The 15,318-nt window shown below is 40.1% G+C and overlaps 1 protein-coding gene across 1 annotated transcript; it reads right to left on the bottom strand.

Annotated features, from left to right (window-relative positions):
• Positions 1-4,541: 4,541 nt before the first annotated feature.
• On the bottom strand, positions 4,542-9,061 carry LOC117500124 (pancreatic alpha-amylase-like). Its single transcript, XM_034152821.1, is given in 10 exon segments — positions 4,542-4,772; positions 5,395-5,520; positions 5,637-5,758; positions 5,851-6,073; positions 6,570-6,703; positions 7,407-7,637; positions 7,794-7,991; positions 8,444-8,590; positions 8,895-9,028; positions 9,031-9,061. Coding segments are annotated over 10 exon segments (1,536 nt in total). The 3' UTR covers positions 4,542-4,582.
• Between the last annotated feature and the right edge of the window lie 6,257 nt (positions 9,062-15,318).

The raw sequence follows: 15,318 nt of genomic DNA on the forward strand, positions 1-15,318 counted from the left end.
GGCGACAGCTGAAAGGGGTCATCACATAAGATCCCAAAGCCAACAGATGAAATATGAATGCTGCTGGATTTCTTTTGGGAACACATTTCCAACGTCCAAATGTGCTCTGTGTTTTCAATTGTTTCGATCTGTTCTAAGACCCGTATCTAAGGCACTTGTATTTGCAACCTGACTCAGGAAACTGTTGACCTACTGGCTAATTTATCTATGTGGTGATTAAGGCCTAGCATAGGCCTAATTGAAAGCTTTAGTTTGCACTCCTCTGAGTGTGTTTGTAAAGTAAATCCATGCTCTGATTAAATATAATATCCACAGTGAATATCCATGCATAGAGGGGGGCTATGTTTCCTGATGGAGGCATCTTATCAGTATGCAAATTGAACAGCTCACTTTGCTCATTATATTAAATGAGCCGCGACTGAATGAGTTTGTCTCAATTATCAATTTCAAAGTTGTGCTGGGCGCATAGTGGTATTTTGGCTTCATATTACAGTCTGTGTTTTGGATTCAGGGCTAAGTCAAATCCTACATTCAGCTTGCCTGGGGTCCAGATCACACAAACACAAACACACACACACACACACACACACACAACACACACACACACACACACACACACACACACACACACACACACACACACACACACACACACACACACACACACACAACACACACACACACACACACACACACACACACACACACACACACACACAGACACACACACATGCACACCATGGACCATACATATTGGCCACCCTGTGGGGTGTCAGTTATAAAAGATGACTTAGCCTGGCAATGATATCATTAAAGACTAAAGCAGAGAAATGTATGAGGACACAAAAGGCCAACCTTCACGTTGCTCTGTGTGTGGCTGTATAATCTGTTGGTGGGGGGTATGAATAAACTCACTGCAAGGACAGCAAAGGTGTTGTAAAAGGGTAACTGTGACAAAGACCAATGTACTAATATATCAACATGCTATTTTCTGTTGTCTTTGGAAAGATCGGGGGGAAAGTATTCTATTTAGTTAAATTAATTCAGATGTTTTGATAAAATTATTATACGTTACGATATGTAACTGTATGTGCTTATTTTAAACATTGTTTAAAAAAAGGATCCAGTTCAGGTTCAGTTTACCTTGTATGCCTATTAAATACAATTTGCAGCACTTTTTCAGATTGACCAATTTAAGAGTTTTTCAAAATATATATCTTGTGATAAATTATTTTGCAATGTCACCTTCAAACTAGTCCTTAAATTCTCATTTAATCCATTTAGGTTGCATCAATTTGAACCGGTAAAATGTCTCACTGCACTTTGTCAAGATGATTGTTGAATATCATACAAATAAACAATGAACTGCTCACATTACAGTAATGGACAATGAAGGCAGTTTCAGCTGGGAGCAAACACTGACAGCCAGACATTATGCAGTTTTGCATGTATTAAGTTTGTATGAGCAATACGATCATACATCATTCACCTCTTTTATACTGTCATTGACAATATATATAATTCATGTTCAATTCGTAGAATTAAACATCATTCATGAATTCTTTTCGCATCTTGAATAATTCTGCATTGAATGTCAAGTAGTTAGGAAATAAATATCACCGAAAGCACAATGTCTCATGGACCTGTTTAATTCTGTTTTGGAAACACTTCTGTTTCATAGTTCTTGCTTCAATACTGCCCCCATGTGATACGAAGCAGAATATACCCAGGCACCACGTTGCTCACTGGAACCATGACATGTTTATGATTACTGCAATGGCCATGAACAAATACATTAGCACTAATACTCCATCGTTATTATGCTGAAATAATGCCAGTTCAAGACATTTTTAGCAATGTTAAAAATATGTAACTGCAAGGTTTGAATTGAAAGATTTAAGATTGAACATGAATTTGTCATCCTGTAATTTATTACATTTGACAACATTAAAAAGCCCTTTATCCTTGTCTTCATCAGAGCACTGCATGAACCTCCCCTCCACTGTCTTTTTTTTACTTTCTCGGGGCAGAGTGAGAGACAGCTGAATATCCCAAAAAACTCAGTTGCTCGGTCTTTAAGTTGATGACTGTCTTTCTCCTTGGGTGACAGGCAGGTCTGGAGCACCATATGAAATATGAAACAGGATGGGGACACCGTTGACAGCCATGTCACAAAGCATCAGTGAGGATGACAGGACCAAAGACCCCGGTCTGCTACACTGACATCTCTGCAGCTAATCGGAAGGTACAGGCCCTCACAGCTGCCGGACCCAAAGATGGAGAGAGGGTCAATAATTTAGCAGTCGCAATATGTTGAGGCTAGTCCAACGTTGAGGTCTTCTTCCATCCTTCTCCTGCAATCTCTGTCACTTTGACTTGCTCACACATTTTGAAAATCATCACCTGCTGTGTAGCTTTGAATAAAACAGCACTTCACAACTTTACCTGACTGTAATGCTTAATATACTTTAAGAAATGAGGAGAATGCAGGTGAAGCTGCAATATGGCTTTCTATTACTTTTTCTATAGCCCCAACAAGTCTACTGTATGTGTGTATTGTGTGATCACATTAGAAACAATATCACCTGTCCCTGTTATCTTTGAAAATATAAGACTCTCTCTTTTAGTCATATCTGAGTCTTGTCATTTCTATGAAGCTTTAAAGATTCTCCCAGGTGCCTCTGCTCGTAGTTCACGTTGTCATGACAACCAATATGAAAATAAATTTCTGGCAGGCATCACCTTTTCTGTCTCACCTCTGGTGGCTGGCACTACAGCGTCACCGCTCCAGATCTGCAGACGGCAGTGAGTCCGTAGATGAGACGGTAGATGGAGAGAGGGAGGACAATGGGGCAGGGAGACAGGTGGAGACAGAGAGGGAGGAAGGAGGTGAGGATGGGGAGACAGGTAGAGACAGAGAGGAAGGAAGGAGGTGAGGATGGGGAGTTGGCTCATCGCCCCTCTGGGCCCCAACGCTGCCCTAATGATGGATGCCAGCGCTGCACTCAGGTGGAACTGAAGTGGCTGCAGTGTGATGGCATGGATTCGTCCCAGTGGAGGAGAAGCTTACACAATAAGGGAAGGACATCCACAGGCGTCACAGGACGTGTTCAGGACACTCACTGATCATGTAACTGTCTGTGTCGTGGCTTCCTTCCTTGTTTTTCGATCAATCCACTAGACGCCTTAAACAGACATTTTTTTACTTGTTTTCTTTCCTCTATATTACTTGGTTGAAGAGTTGCTTGGCCTCCGATGATGATATTATGCGATCTGTTTGCTCAAAATAAAAACGTTTTCACATGCAACAAAGAAAAGCGGCCTTTACAATAGTCAAAACAAATAGGCAAAACTCAAATAAAATAACAAACAACTTAGGTATTCATTCTTTCGTGATAAGGCTTATATAACTTGATAACTTAAAGGGTAATTGAACGGTTAAAAACTGTGCCTCGACGGCGTCTTTCTAGCAGCTTGCCCATCACTGTCACTTTTAGCGCAGGCTAATTGTAGTGGGAATTGTAGTCTTTTATAGTGTTGACTACAGACGTCACAATTAGGTGGCCTTTCTTATAAAAACAAAATACTGGCACTAACAGTCAGCTTAAGAAGCTTTTAAATATAAATGTATAAAATAATTTCAGTCAATGATTAAACTTGAGTCTTGACCATTCCAAAGACCATTCCCTGAACAGCAAGTTTATATTAGCCTAAAACATTGTGCATGTGTCTCTGATAAAAGTAATACTCAAGTGTAGTCTCAGAAGATCAGCTTTTACAGAACCAAGTAATAACCATACAGTATATTGTATATTAAATTGTGTATTGAAGAAATATGCTTAACACGTTCAACCCTGGCCTTTGGTGTTTAATGTTTTTGACAGCCTTTTACTACTGACCACGCCAACTCTTAAGAAGGCAGTTGTCATTCAAAGGCTTGAATGGTACTGCAGTTTGAGAAACATTTATTTTTTAACAGATGATAGAAAAACCTTATCATATTATAGTTTTCCATGCCTGATCTGATAAGATTTGACCAACAGATGGACAGATGTTCTGCATTTCAATGAGTCATGTATGTTGTCCTTTAATTTGTTAAACTGCTACAGTAGGTTACCTCCCATGACTAGGAAATTGCCAGAATGTGGATGCAAGAAAGGGCCCTTTACTTGGATCTTGAGGAGTTGCAGTGTTTATTCATGGACAAATTGAAACATACATTTCACATTACCTACCACTTGACTACTAGTCAATTTCTTCTCTGCTCTGATCCCTAACACCTGTCTGCCTTGAGTGCATCCACAGTTACTTTTTCTCTTCGCTTGACCACACACTCGCTATGCTCACACTTTGTTACTCTCATAACATACAGTGTAGCATCAAATATAAGTTTGAATCACCATGTTTCAAACACATACTGTATACAGGGAGTTTAACGTAAAAGAAAAAAAAAAAATCTCAAATGAAGCTTTTTTGTTCAAGAATTCCGGGGAGAGTAACGACAACAAATTGTATCAGTTAAACAAAAAAATGTAGTTCATAATTCAAGTTTGAAATTAATATTTATTTGACATTGTACTGGTTAAAGCTTGGAATCAGCGTGAATAGCAACGTAGGGGTCCTCATCCCTGTTGCTGATCTTGAAGTGGGCACGGCCATCACCTCCAACATTGATCTGCTTCCCTGTGCAGCGGCTTCCTTCCTTCTGGCCAGAAATGACATCACAGTAGGTGCCACCGGGCATGCCAGTGTTCAGGGTGACATCCAGGTTCCTGAGGTGAAGAAAAAGTACATGTCATTTTTTTAAATCACCACAATCTCATAATGAAACTCTTCTTTGAGAGGATCTTGACGTCTAATTTTGCTGTATTTTCTATTAAAACTGGATGCAAACAGGACGTGTAGGGAGATAGGAAATCAATTAGGAAGCATATGCAGTTTTTATGTGATGGGAGAAACCAAGAAAATTATTTAAAATGTTTTATTATTTGTTGGAAGTTTTTTGAGCACATTCTAGTGCATGTTTGTTTTTGATAGTATAACATTTGTTTGCTGTTTTAGGAACTGCAAGTTGTGTTATTTTTAAGCAAAGACTAAAAAGCCAATTAACTGTTGATAGTAGTGGCTGATCGTTCATGAGGGTTCTATTTTGTTACATATCATACATGCATCTGCATCAAGTCCTACTGTATGTATTTGTTCAATTTGGCGTAATTTTAAATGTAAATTCTAGTGTGTAGTATTTAGGGGAATGAATTAGGAGGTAAATGGAATATATTAACTATAACTATGTTTCATTGCTGTATTAGAACTAGCCTTTCACTTGTTAGCTAAATCTTACACAATGTCCAAGTTGGAGACATTTGTGTTTGTTACAGTACTTAAAGTCCTTACCAGTCATCATTGTTGAAGACGATGAAACCACGATTGCCACGTCCAAAGGCAACCTGGTTGCTCTGGTTGTCCCACCAGTTAGAGTGAGGCTGTCCGTTGACCACGTTGCGGAAAATAACCATGTTCCTAAAGGGTGATATGACAACATACATGACAATAACATACAACGTAGCAAGCAGAAGTGACTAATGTTCTCTGGGTAAAGTCAGCAGTTCCCTGTCTCTGGCTTTCTGAGGACTTACTTGATCTGACGCCATCTGTGCTCACACACCCATCCGTCTCCACAAGTCTGGTCAGCGTTGATGGGAACAGGCTTAGTGGATCCATCACCATGGCTGGGAGGACCCATCCAGTCATTCTGATCCTACAAAATAATAATTATCGATAAATGAGTTTTACAATTTTTATTTTTGTATTATTCCTACATTAAAAATAATCCAATGGCTATTGAGGTACCTTTCCATTGACAATGTTGCGGTTCCAGCGGAAGCTAGACATGACCCTGGTTACTCCGTAAGGGTGGGCCAGCATGTAGCTGACAGCCATCTTGTGAAGCTTGGGGTCCCAGAAGGTAACAATGGCCGCCCCTCCAGCACCATGGCCTCTCTGGTTGTCGTGGTTGTCAACAAAGACGAGAGCATTTCCGTTGGGCATGAAGCCCCATCCCTCTCCCCAGGACCTGCACACATTAAACCCTTTTTACTAATCATTTCTAAAACACCCAGGTTTGGACAACATATACACAATATCTAATTCAGAAAACGTTTAAAAGCTCCAGTGCTAGTCAATTATATTTATTATATTCTACTTGCCAGCATAGCGAACCCGTACATGTTGAGTACACCAACACTTTTTGTTATAAATGTATAGTAGGCCTACGGGTCCCCAGCACATAGAAACTGCCGGATGCTAACTTGCATATGTTGGGCAATTAGCACAATTAGCATAAGCGGAGTTAAACAAAATGAATGGCATTATAGCCAATGTTAACAAAAGTTAAAAAATGACTTGGAACTCCAATTTTGGACTGGTTTTCGGGTTATTGAGGATGCTGAATCAATTTCTGATGTTTTCAGGATCAAAAATAGCTCCATAGTCTATAATGCTAATTAATACATATTTTTAATATATCCATTTTCTATAATTTTAAGGTAGCACATAAATAACACACATACTTGGTGTAAGACAGCTTCTCTCCGTCCCATTTTCTGAAAATAGTTCCAAGTTTGGCACCATATTTGAACTCAGTCACTCTTCCCAGGTTGAAATACTCTCTAGACGAGATGGCCTCACCTCCCAAATCAATAACCTAGAGGGAAAATAAACAGCTTTTCAATACCAAAGTAGATGTGGTTCAGATTAACTGCACAGTACCAGTGATTTGTGGATTGAGAAAAAGTAACTCAACCAGTACGATTTTTTCAGCAGTAACACGAACCATATTCCTGCTGATTAACAGTTATTATTGAGATCCCAGAATGCTTTTGCATCAAACTATTATTTTTGAGTTTGCCACCTTTGGCTTGTTCCTTTGTATCAGCATTGGCTGTATTTATATATGTTTACTAGTAATGTTTTCTTTGATATTAACATCTGCTCCAAGTTTGCATGTGTTTGTTTGTCATCTTGATTTCTGTTCTCATTTTCCCACGGCTCTGTTTACTGCTGTTGTGCACAGTCATAAATATTGGTCATGTGGACAGTTAGGACTCATCCAATCATATCATGGTTAGTAGATTTCAGCAATCGTTGACTTGATTGCAAATGAGTTTTAATGGCAGCAATTCGTTTTCCTGGCACCATGTTTTCCATTTTAAAATAAGTACATCCAGCCTTTTGGTTCAGTGAAACAAAGTTATCAAATACAGAGGTGAGTTGAAGCTACATTTACAGTATATGTTTCTTTAAGACACCAGTCAAATGTTAAAGGTTGTTGTGTAATGGTTGGTATTCTTTGGGTCTTTTTGGAATATCTTACAATTTCAGAGTAGAAATCAATCAAGAATACGTACCTCCTGGAAGATGAAAGGTTTAGAGCCACCGGAGAACCACTTGGTGTTCAGGTTGTGCAGACTACCGTAGATAGCAGACAGATCACCGGGCCACATGTGCTTGACGGCATCCACTCTGAATCCAGCCACCCCCATGTCAATCAGCTTGTTCATGAAGTCAGCCACCTTTCCCCTGACGTAGTCTTTCTCCAGAGCGAGGTCCAACAGACTGACCAGGCGACAGTCGCGAACCTTTAGCAGCAAATAAGCATTTACATCGCAATTAATTAATCGGAATTTATGTTAAGACAGTCCTTTGAATTGATCATTTTAATGGAGCTTAAAAATGCTGTGAAGAGTTGTTTGTAAGCCTAACATCACATGTTGTTTCTGAGTGACATTCATTACCTGATTGGCATCACCATAGTTCTCAATATTGCCACTTCCAGTCCTGCATTTGTGGTCATTGAAGTCGCTCTGGCTGAAGGGAACAGTGGGGAAATCTTTATTGTTCGCATTAAACCAGCTTCCACATGAAGAGTGGGATCCCTCACCACCACTGGAGCCGCACATGTGGTTGATGACAGCGTCCACATAGATGTTGACCTGGGTTGGAAAGATACAGAACATTAGGTGCAGTATAAACTAATCAACGCCTCTTTTCTAGAGCTCCTGCAGTTTAACTTTTGTCTTAGTACTTTTATTTCTGTCTCTTTGGTCACAAGAATAGCTCACAGCTGTGCTGCTCATTGTGTTGTTGGTGGTCCAGCAACTCAAGCATAAACTCTCAACAAAAATACTAAATTAAAAAAATCCAAGTTTGATAATAATTCCTCAAGACAGATGCATTGATTCAGTAAATTGATACTCTTTGTTCAAAAGTCTTTGTTTTAAAATGCCAAGTTTGTGTTATTATGCAACTTTTTGATAATGATGCAGCGTCTGTACAGTATCTGGTAATCATTTGTTGTGTCGTTCAAGGCTGTAGATTTATGAGTTGCTGTCAGAAAAAAAAGAACATTGTTCCTTATGAGGTTCACTAAATCACTGCAGTTTACCCCAACGTTGTTGCATCTGGTGATCATGTCCCTCAGCTCGTCCTCATTGCCGGATCTGGAGCACAGGTTGTAGCCGATTGGTTGGTATCTCTGCCACCAGGGCTTCCAGGGATTGTTAATAATAATGTGCTCATTTGGAGGGGAGATCTGAACAACAGAGAAAAAACATTAACATTTAACACAGTGATTGTCCACAGACAGGAGATTAATGTTAAAAAAAAAGGTTTGCAGTATTTGTACACATGAACTTGAAGGAGTAGTGATCAGACTGTGAAGAAATTATTAGGATTTCAGAATTATTTCATGAAGGGATAATAAAAAAACAGAATTATGGTGTTTTGATACATTCCACAAGTCAAGATATTGCTGTTTATGATTAATGAATTGAGTTGACTTTATGGGAGTGCAATCCCTCTCTAGATTAAAAAAGCTCACTTCTGTTCAAACATACCTGAACTCCACCGAAGCCATTAGGAGCCAGGAAGCGCTCACACTCTGCAGCGATGTCAGCCCAGCGCCACTCGAACAGGTGCACGATGGCTGTCCTGCCCTGCTTGGTGTGGGGGTTGTGCTGGGCGAGGCTGACCCGAACAGAGCCAGCAGAATAACCAACTTCATGTTTCCTCTTGAAAAGAGTTCACACTCACCTGCTGCCTCACTGCTAGTATTTATAACCGTTTTCTATCTTTCCTGGACCAATGACAGACGGGCAAATATCATTGTGGAGGTTAAACAGGTGCTTCTTTCTCACGGTTTCCTAACTTTTTCCTAATACTAAAAATAGTATTAGGGAAAATAGTTATGTTATCATATCAGGCCGAAAACAAACCGAAACCCAATAATCACACACACCTTTTCATGGGGCAGAAAGTTTAGTTGAAATATTATTTCCTTTACTCATTACCATAACACAGAATATTCAAATATAAAGATACATAAAACACTTAAAGCTCTTGCTTTATTCAGGTTAGATTTGTCCTGCTTCAGTCAAATTCAAACCAGTTCAAAGACCAGATCATTTTTGTTCAAACTTTCCCTGAGTTACATAACCTAGATTTGGAAACAAAGCAGCAACTGGCTTTGGCAAAGTGTTTCTTTTGCAATATAATATATGTTGTCTTTTAAGGATACTTTACAATATGTGCCAAACGTGGCAAGATTATTGATAAACAATTTCTAGGTTTGATGATCTGTTCATTGGGTCTTACATCTGATTGGTCAGAATAAATTACCAGCAGAGGTCAGATACAAAACATGCCATAAACTGATGTGACCACATTATCGAGGAAAACAAACACAGATAAGCTAGAGTCAGGGTGTGAAAGGAACTACAGTTACCTGCCCTGACTAAACACAAGCATTTTCCCATGAGGGGCTGACCAATGACCATTTCAAGTCACATGTTTGTAATCATGCTGCCAAGGCAGGACTTTAAGGTACTACCAGTGGCGTAACTATCGACGGTGCAGCCGGTGCAACGCACCGGGGCCCCGAGCCGGCAAGGGGCCCATGCAAAAAGAAAAATAATAATAATAATATATATGTTTTTAATATTCTTTTTTTATATATTTTTTTTGGGGCCCAATGGCATTCACGCAGTCTTCAAAGTAACCAAGCAACCTAAATTAATTTGTAATTTGTCTGTCCAATGACCTTGCTCCCTTTCATGTCATGTGATACCTTGCGTGACGAGAGAACCGTTTAATCAACCTGTACTGTACTGTAGCTAGCAGCAGCAAGTTCGGCAGCATTATAACAAATCGAATAGCTTGCATTTATAATGTACAGCAAACCAAAGCACAAGCGCGGCGCTCAAAAGAGAAAGGACAAGAGAGAACAAGGAAATGTAACAGCTAAACTGACAAAATTAGACCGTTTTTTTTGTCATACATCGTCCTCGAAATCGAGCGCTAACGTTAGCAATGTTGACGTGCAGCGGCAGCCGGAGCCGGAGGCTAATGATAGCTCACCACCATCATTGCCATCTAGCTCCACAAGTGAAGCTGTATGGCGTGGTCGTGGCTGTGCGACCTTCTTCTCCAGCCAGCCAGGAGGAGAGGCTGGATTTGTCTGTGCCCGGCGGTGGTCCAACAGTTCCCCCAAGGGCCCCAACCGATAGGGGACTCTATGCCGCTATTGAGACCCCCGACGCCAAGATCAAACGCTATATTATAGCAACCGGTCTATGTAGGCCTACCGGCCCATTCCCCAGAGACAAACATCAAGGAAACAGGTGTAATCCTCTTCTTAGTTCGCTGTGCCGTTGTCAGGCTGTGGTGGTCTGAGGCCAGGGCAGGCTGTTGTTGATAGCTTATACATGTGGTGCTTCTGAGTGGTTGTGTATGTCCGTGTGTGTGTGAGCGCATCAGCGTGCGCTTATGTTTGGGGCGATGGGGGGGCCCAAAACAATATTTGCACCGGGGCCAATCACAACCTTGTTACGCCACTGGGTACTACAGTACATCACAGTACAATACACTGATGAATCTGCATTGGCATGGATGTGTATAGTAGACTTGAGTGCTTTATTGTGGGTAGACCGATCACATTTCTTTAAAATCATCTGTGTTAACAAATATTTTTGTGCTGTGTAAACTTTTATCATCTTAAACCCAGTTCTTACAAAATAATGTCAAGACTTTTTTTATTAACTCTTATGTTTTTAGTGTGGTCTGAGCCCCTCAGTAGCAGCTAAAAAACACTTTTAAAGGTCTAACTGACGCAAAATAATAAAGTATGTAGTGTGTGTGTGTGTGTGTGTGTGTGTGTGTGTGTGTGTGTGTGTGTGTGCGTGCGTGCGTGCGTGCGTGCGTGCGTGCGTGCGTGCGTGCGTGCGTGCGTGCGTGCGTGCGTGCGTGCGTGCGTGCGTGTGTGTGTGTGAGAATACTTCATTATTCTATAAGTATTTATGCATAGCCTTAATAATATCTCAAACATTTCCTCTTGCGTAATACCTTAATTCCAGGAAATTTGCCAGATATTCTAACTTCATCAAATGTGCTACCAATTAATACCATTGCTTATAATTCTGATGAAATATGGAGTAATATCAACAGTCACCTTGGCAGCATGCTGTAATGGTAATTGTAAGATTTATTATATTATATTATATTACAATAGCTCCCTCAATGATTCTTGAGAGAAACTGCTTCATTTGCAACACACAATGTATACAGTATACATACAGTATAATATTGCTTGTTTAATACAACTTTTGTAAAAAACATATTTCCCTTAAGTAAGTATACTAAATTGCATTAATCCATATTATCGATATAAAAGAAATGTGGAGGTAATTTTGTAAAAACTGTATGCTCTTTTATTTAATTTATTGGATTGTATCCTGCATTGTTGCTAAATAGAGACGATATTAGAGCAGCTAAGGACCATTAAAGGTAGGGTAGGTAATTCACTTCAGAAACACTTTTTTTTCTAGCGCACTCAAGCTGGTTTCTCCATTCTTACCTATACCCTACCTTTAAGAGGGTTAATCACACAAAACTAGCCACCCTAAAATATAAGCGTTTCTTTTACTGCGACTATACGAACTCAGATTTTTTTTCTTTTTGAATATTCTGTAAAGAAATCCTGGTGTGCCTCCTCCCACCTGCTTACTAATCCGACCCAGCTCCTGCCCCGTCCCCCGTCCCCCCTGTGGGGAGTGTGTCAAACGGACATCTGACCTACCTTACCGGGTTTCGTTCCGGGTCACTCCTCCCAGTGAGTCTGTGGGTCACAGGTGTGGAGGAAACTTCTGTGTAGTAATGCATGGAGTCACCGACTCAGGAAGGAGACACGGTGAGAGTTGGAGCTTTGATGTCAAACACTGATGGGTTTATTCAGAGTATTCGGCATCACAAGTCAAAGAGTCAGAGGTTCTGACCACACGGTAGAGTTGCCACGTCAATTCTGAAGAACCTCTCTCTATGCTAGACCTTTTAACAGGTTCACAGAGAGAAATCAACATCTCTGAAGGAGTAGACTAAACACTGAATCATCTGCGTCCGACGCTCATGGCCTCAAGGATTTCACATCCTAGAGCCCACAAACACCGATAAAGAAGTGCTTCAGTGTTCCCACAACAATTACCCTTCGTACGAGTCAAGTTGACCGGTCACACACTGGTGACAACAACACATATGGCACCAAGGCCTTTCCTTAAAGGAGATAACACATGTCAGAGTAAAAGGTTAGATATCTAGAAGAATTATTCCTTAACAACAGGCATGTAAAAATGAAGGGGCCCCGACACATTTGTGGTGAAAACACTTCCTAATAACTCATCTGAGTGCAGACTCTGTATTGACACATGAGGACTAAAGGGGTAAAGATCTAATTTTACAGTGCAGGTTTTGCTTATAGGTTGTGACCTGACGCCCGGTCTATAGTAGCAGTATTGTTGTCCAGTGTAATTTGAAGCTGTAGTAATAGTCCATTGAAAAGCAGAAAACATTTTATATTTGTGAATCTTTATCTGAACATCAAAAGCTAAATCCACAAAGCTCCTAAATATGAAAGTATCTAATGTCTATGAGTGTGCGGTGAGGTATGCCTTCTATTTCAGGTCAAAACTACTTTTCATATTTGATTATTCTTGTAATCCCCATTAAACTTTTGTTCATAGTATTCCTTTTGCTATTTTAGGATCAAAGTAGACATTATTTCTAACCTGCAATAACTGATTTGTTGGCCACTTGGGGGCGGTAGAAACAAGTCGTAAACACATTGACATGTCGTCGCTTTTTTAAAGGGGAAATATCATGAAAAACTCACGTATTCAGTTTTTGTGCTCATAAATTATATCTGGAGTGACTCCTACCCCTGAAATCATGTGATTCAACAACTCATTCAGGATTGGCTCCTCCCCTGTGTCGCATGCACGCTCATTTGAAAATACCACCCCCAATCTGAGTATCTCCACCCATAGTTTAAAAACTACCTTTGCATATGTGCTGCTTATTTATCTTTCAAGCTTATCAGAGCAGAGCTGTTTTGGGAGGGGGACTTAAAGAGACAGGCACTAGAACCGATTGTTTTGAACAGGAGGTAATGGAGGTATATTAGACAGAGAGTATGAGTTAAATGTTGTGTTTTTTCCTAGGCATCTTCAATAAGAAGTCAAATATAAACCTACAAAATTATCATCTTATGTCCCAATTAAATTGATATATTCTGAATATGATAGCAAACAGTTCCATGTATGCAGCTGTTACAGAACTATTATCGTATATTTGCTTAAATATCAGGCTCTTTTGCTGCTAATGATATGTTCACTACGTAAAAGACTGCTTGCTCCGCCTAAAGATGAGAAAAGTTGCATGGCAGAAAAACAATAAGCTGATACACTTTAAAGTCTGTGAATACGAGGGGAGCAGCAGAACCAGGTGACCATTTTCCGTAGGTTGATCACTAGCAAACCATCCTTTCACATTATTTTCTTATTTTCATTTGACACATTACTATTAGAAAGTACAATTTTAGCCACAAGCTTTTCTTATGAATTACTGGCATGAGGGTTCCCCCCTAATGACGCATCACGCTCTGTGGGAGGAGATGTCAGAGAGAGTTAAGGCCTGAACTCACTCACATTTTCCCATGGGCCCCAAAAATTCCAGTCAGACCAAAGTCCTTTCCTGTACGGACAACACAGGACATACCTCCGGAGGCGATGAAGGGTTTTGGGGACAAAGCTTTCTTTCACAGCCCGAGCTCTGAGACCAGGTGAAGGCAGAGAAGCCGGTCATTTGATTCACGCCCCTGGTTCTGTCATGGGAAAGTGGAAGAGTCATAGCAAAGTAAGGGAGGCCGGAGGGTTGACTGAAGGGGGGAGAGAAAGTGAGGAGGGATGAGGGAGATGAAAAGAAAAATGAAGGGGGTCAGCAGGTTGAGAGGGTAAAGGAAGAACAGAGAAAAGAATAAGAGGCATGTGGGGGGTGTGAGTTGAAGACAAACCAGGAAAAATAAAAGATGAGAGAGTGCGTGAGATGGCAAAGGGGTGCTGCTGTACTTCAGGGCAAATGAGGAAAAACACAGAGGGAGTGAGTGGAAAAAGAGAAGGGGGAGTTAAAACCGTGAAGAAAAATAAGGAGTTGGGGGAAGGATAAGAAGCTGCATGTAGCTCGTCTTCCTACACCTCCGGTCGATCTTTCAGACAGACAGCCTAAGCTTAAGAGCTGTTGGCGAACAGATAGCACATGGAATAATGGTTAAACAACATGACTGTGGAAACTCAAAACAGTTCTAACAGTGTGAATGATATTTAACCTGTTAAGCGCCAAAGCCCCCGTCAGCGGGTCTTTTTTTTTAAGTTTATTTTTTATTTTTTATTAATTTTTTTTTATTTTAATTTTTTTTCTTTGGATGGAATGAATACCTATGGTGATAATTCAATGTAATACATCATTTTTATAGTCTGGTACCTGAAAAAGGTCAAATGGCACTGATGGAACCAGATGTACCCAAATGTGCCGAAAGCTTATTCCGCCTGGAACTTGTTTTTGCTAAATCTCTCTAAAAAGGTCAAATTTAACTTGTTTTGCCTCAATCTTGATACAGGGTACTTATTATATGTTATAGTTTGGATTCCTAAAGCTTTTAGTCTACCATCCCATCATTCAAGGGTGGTTTTCACTATAAGTAATGTTTTTTCTTTAGGCAGAGGTAAGAATTTACCTTTTTTTACTATGTTCCATCTGAATTTACTCTGACTGAGAAAAATCTATATTGATTTTGACACTTCTACATCCAACTCACAGATGTGACCTTGCTTTGATAAAAGAAATTATTCATATAACCCTTTTAGAAGTGAAGTTGTAGTCATTTGTTTTGGGCATGTCATTTTCGAGCCTGAAACCTGAAAAACAGGCTCGGGGCTT

This window comes from Trematomus bernacchii, unplaced genomic scaffold (assembly GCF_902827165.1).
Source record: "Trematomus bernacchii unplaced genomic scaffold, fTreBer1.1, whole genome shotgun sequence".
Classification (NCBI taxonomy): Eukaryota; Metazoa; Chordata; class Actinopteri; order Perciformes; family Nototheniidae; genus Trematomus; species Trematomus bernacchii.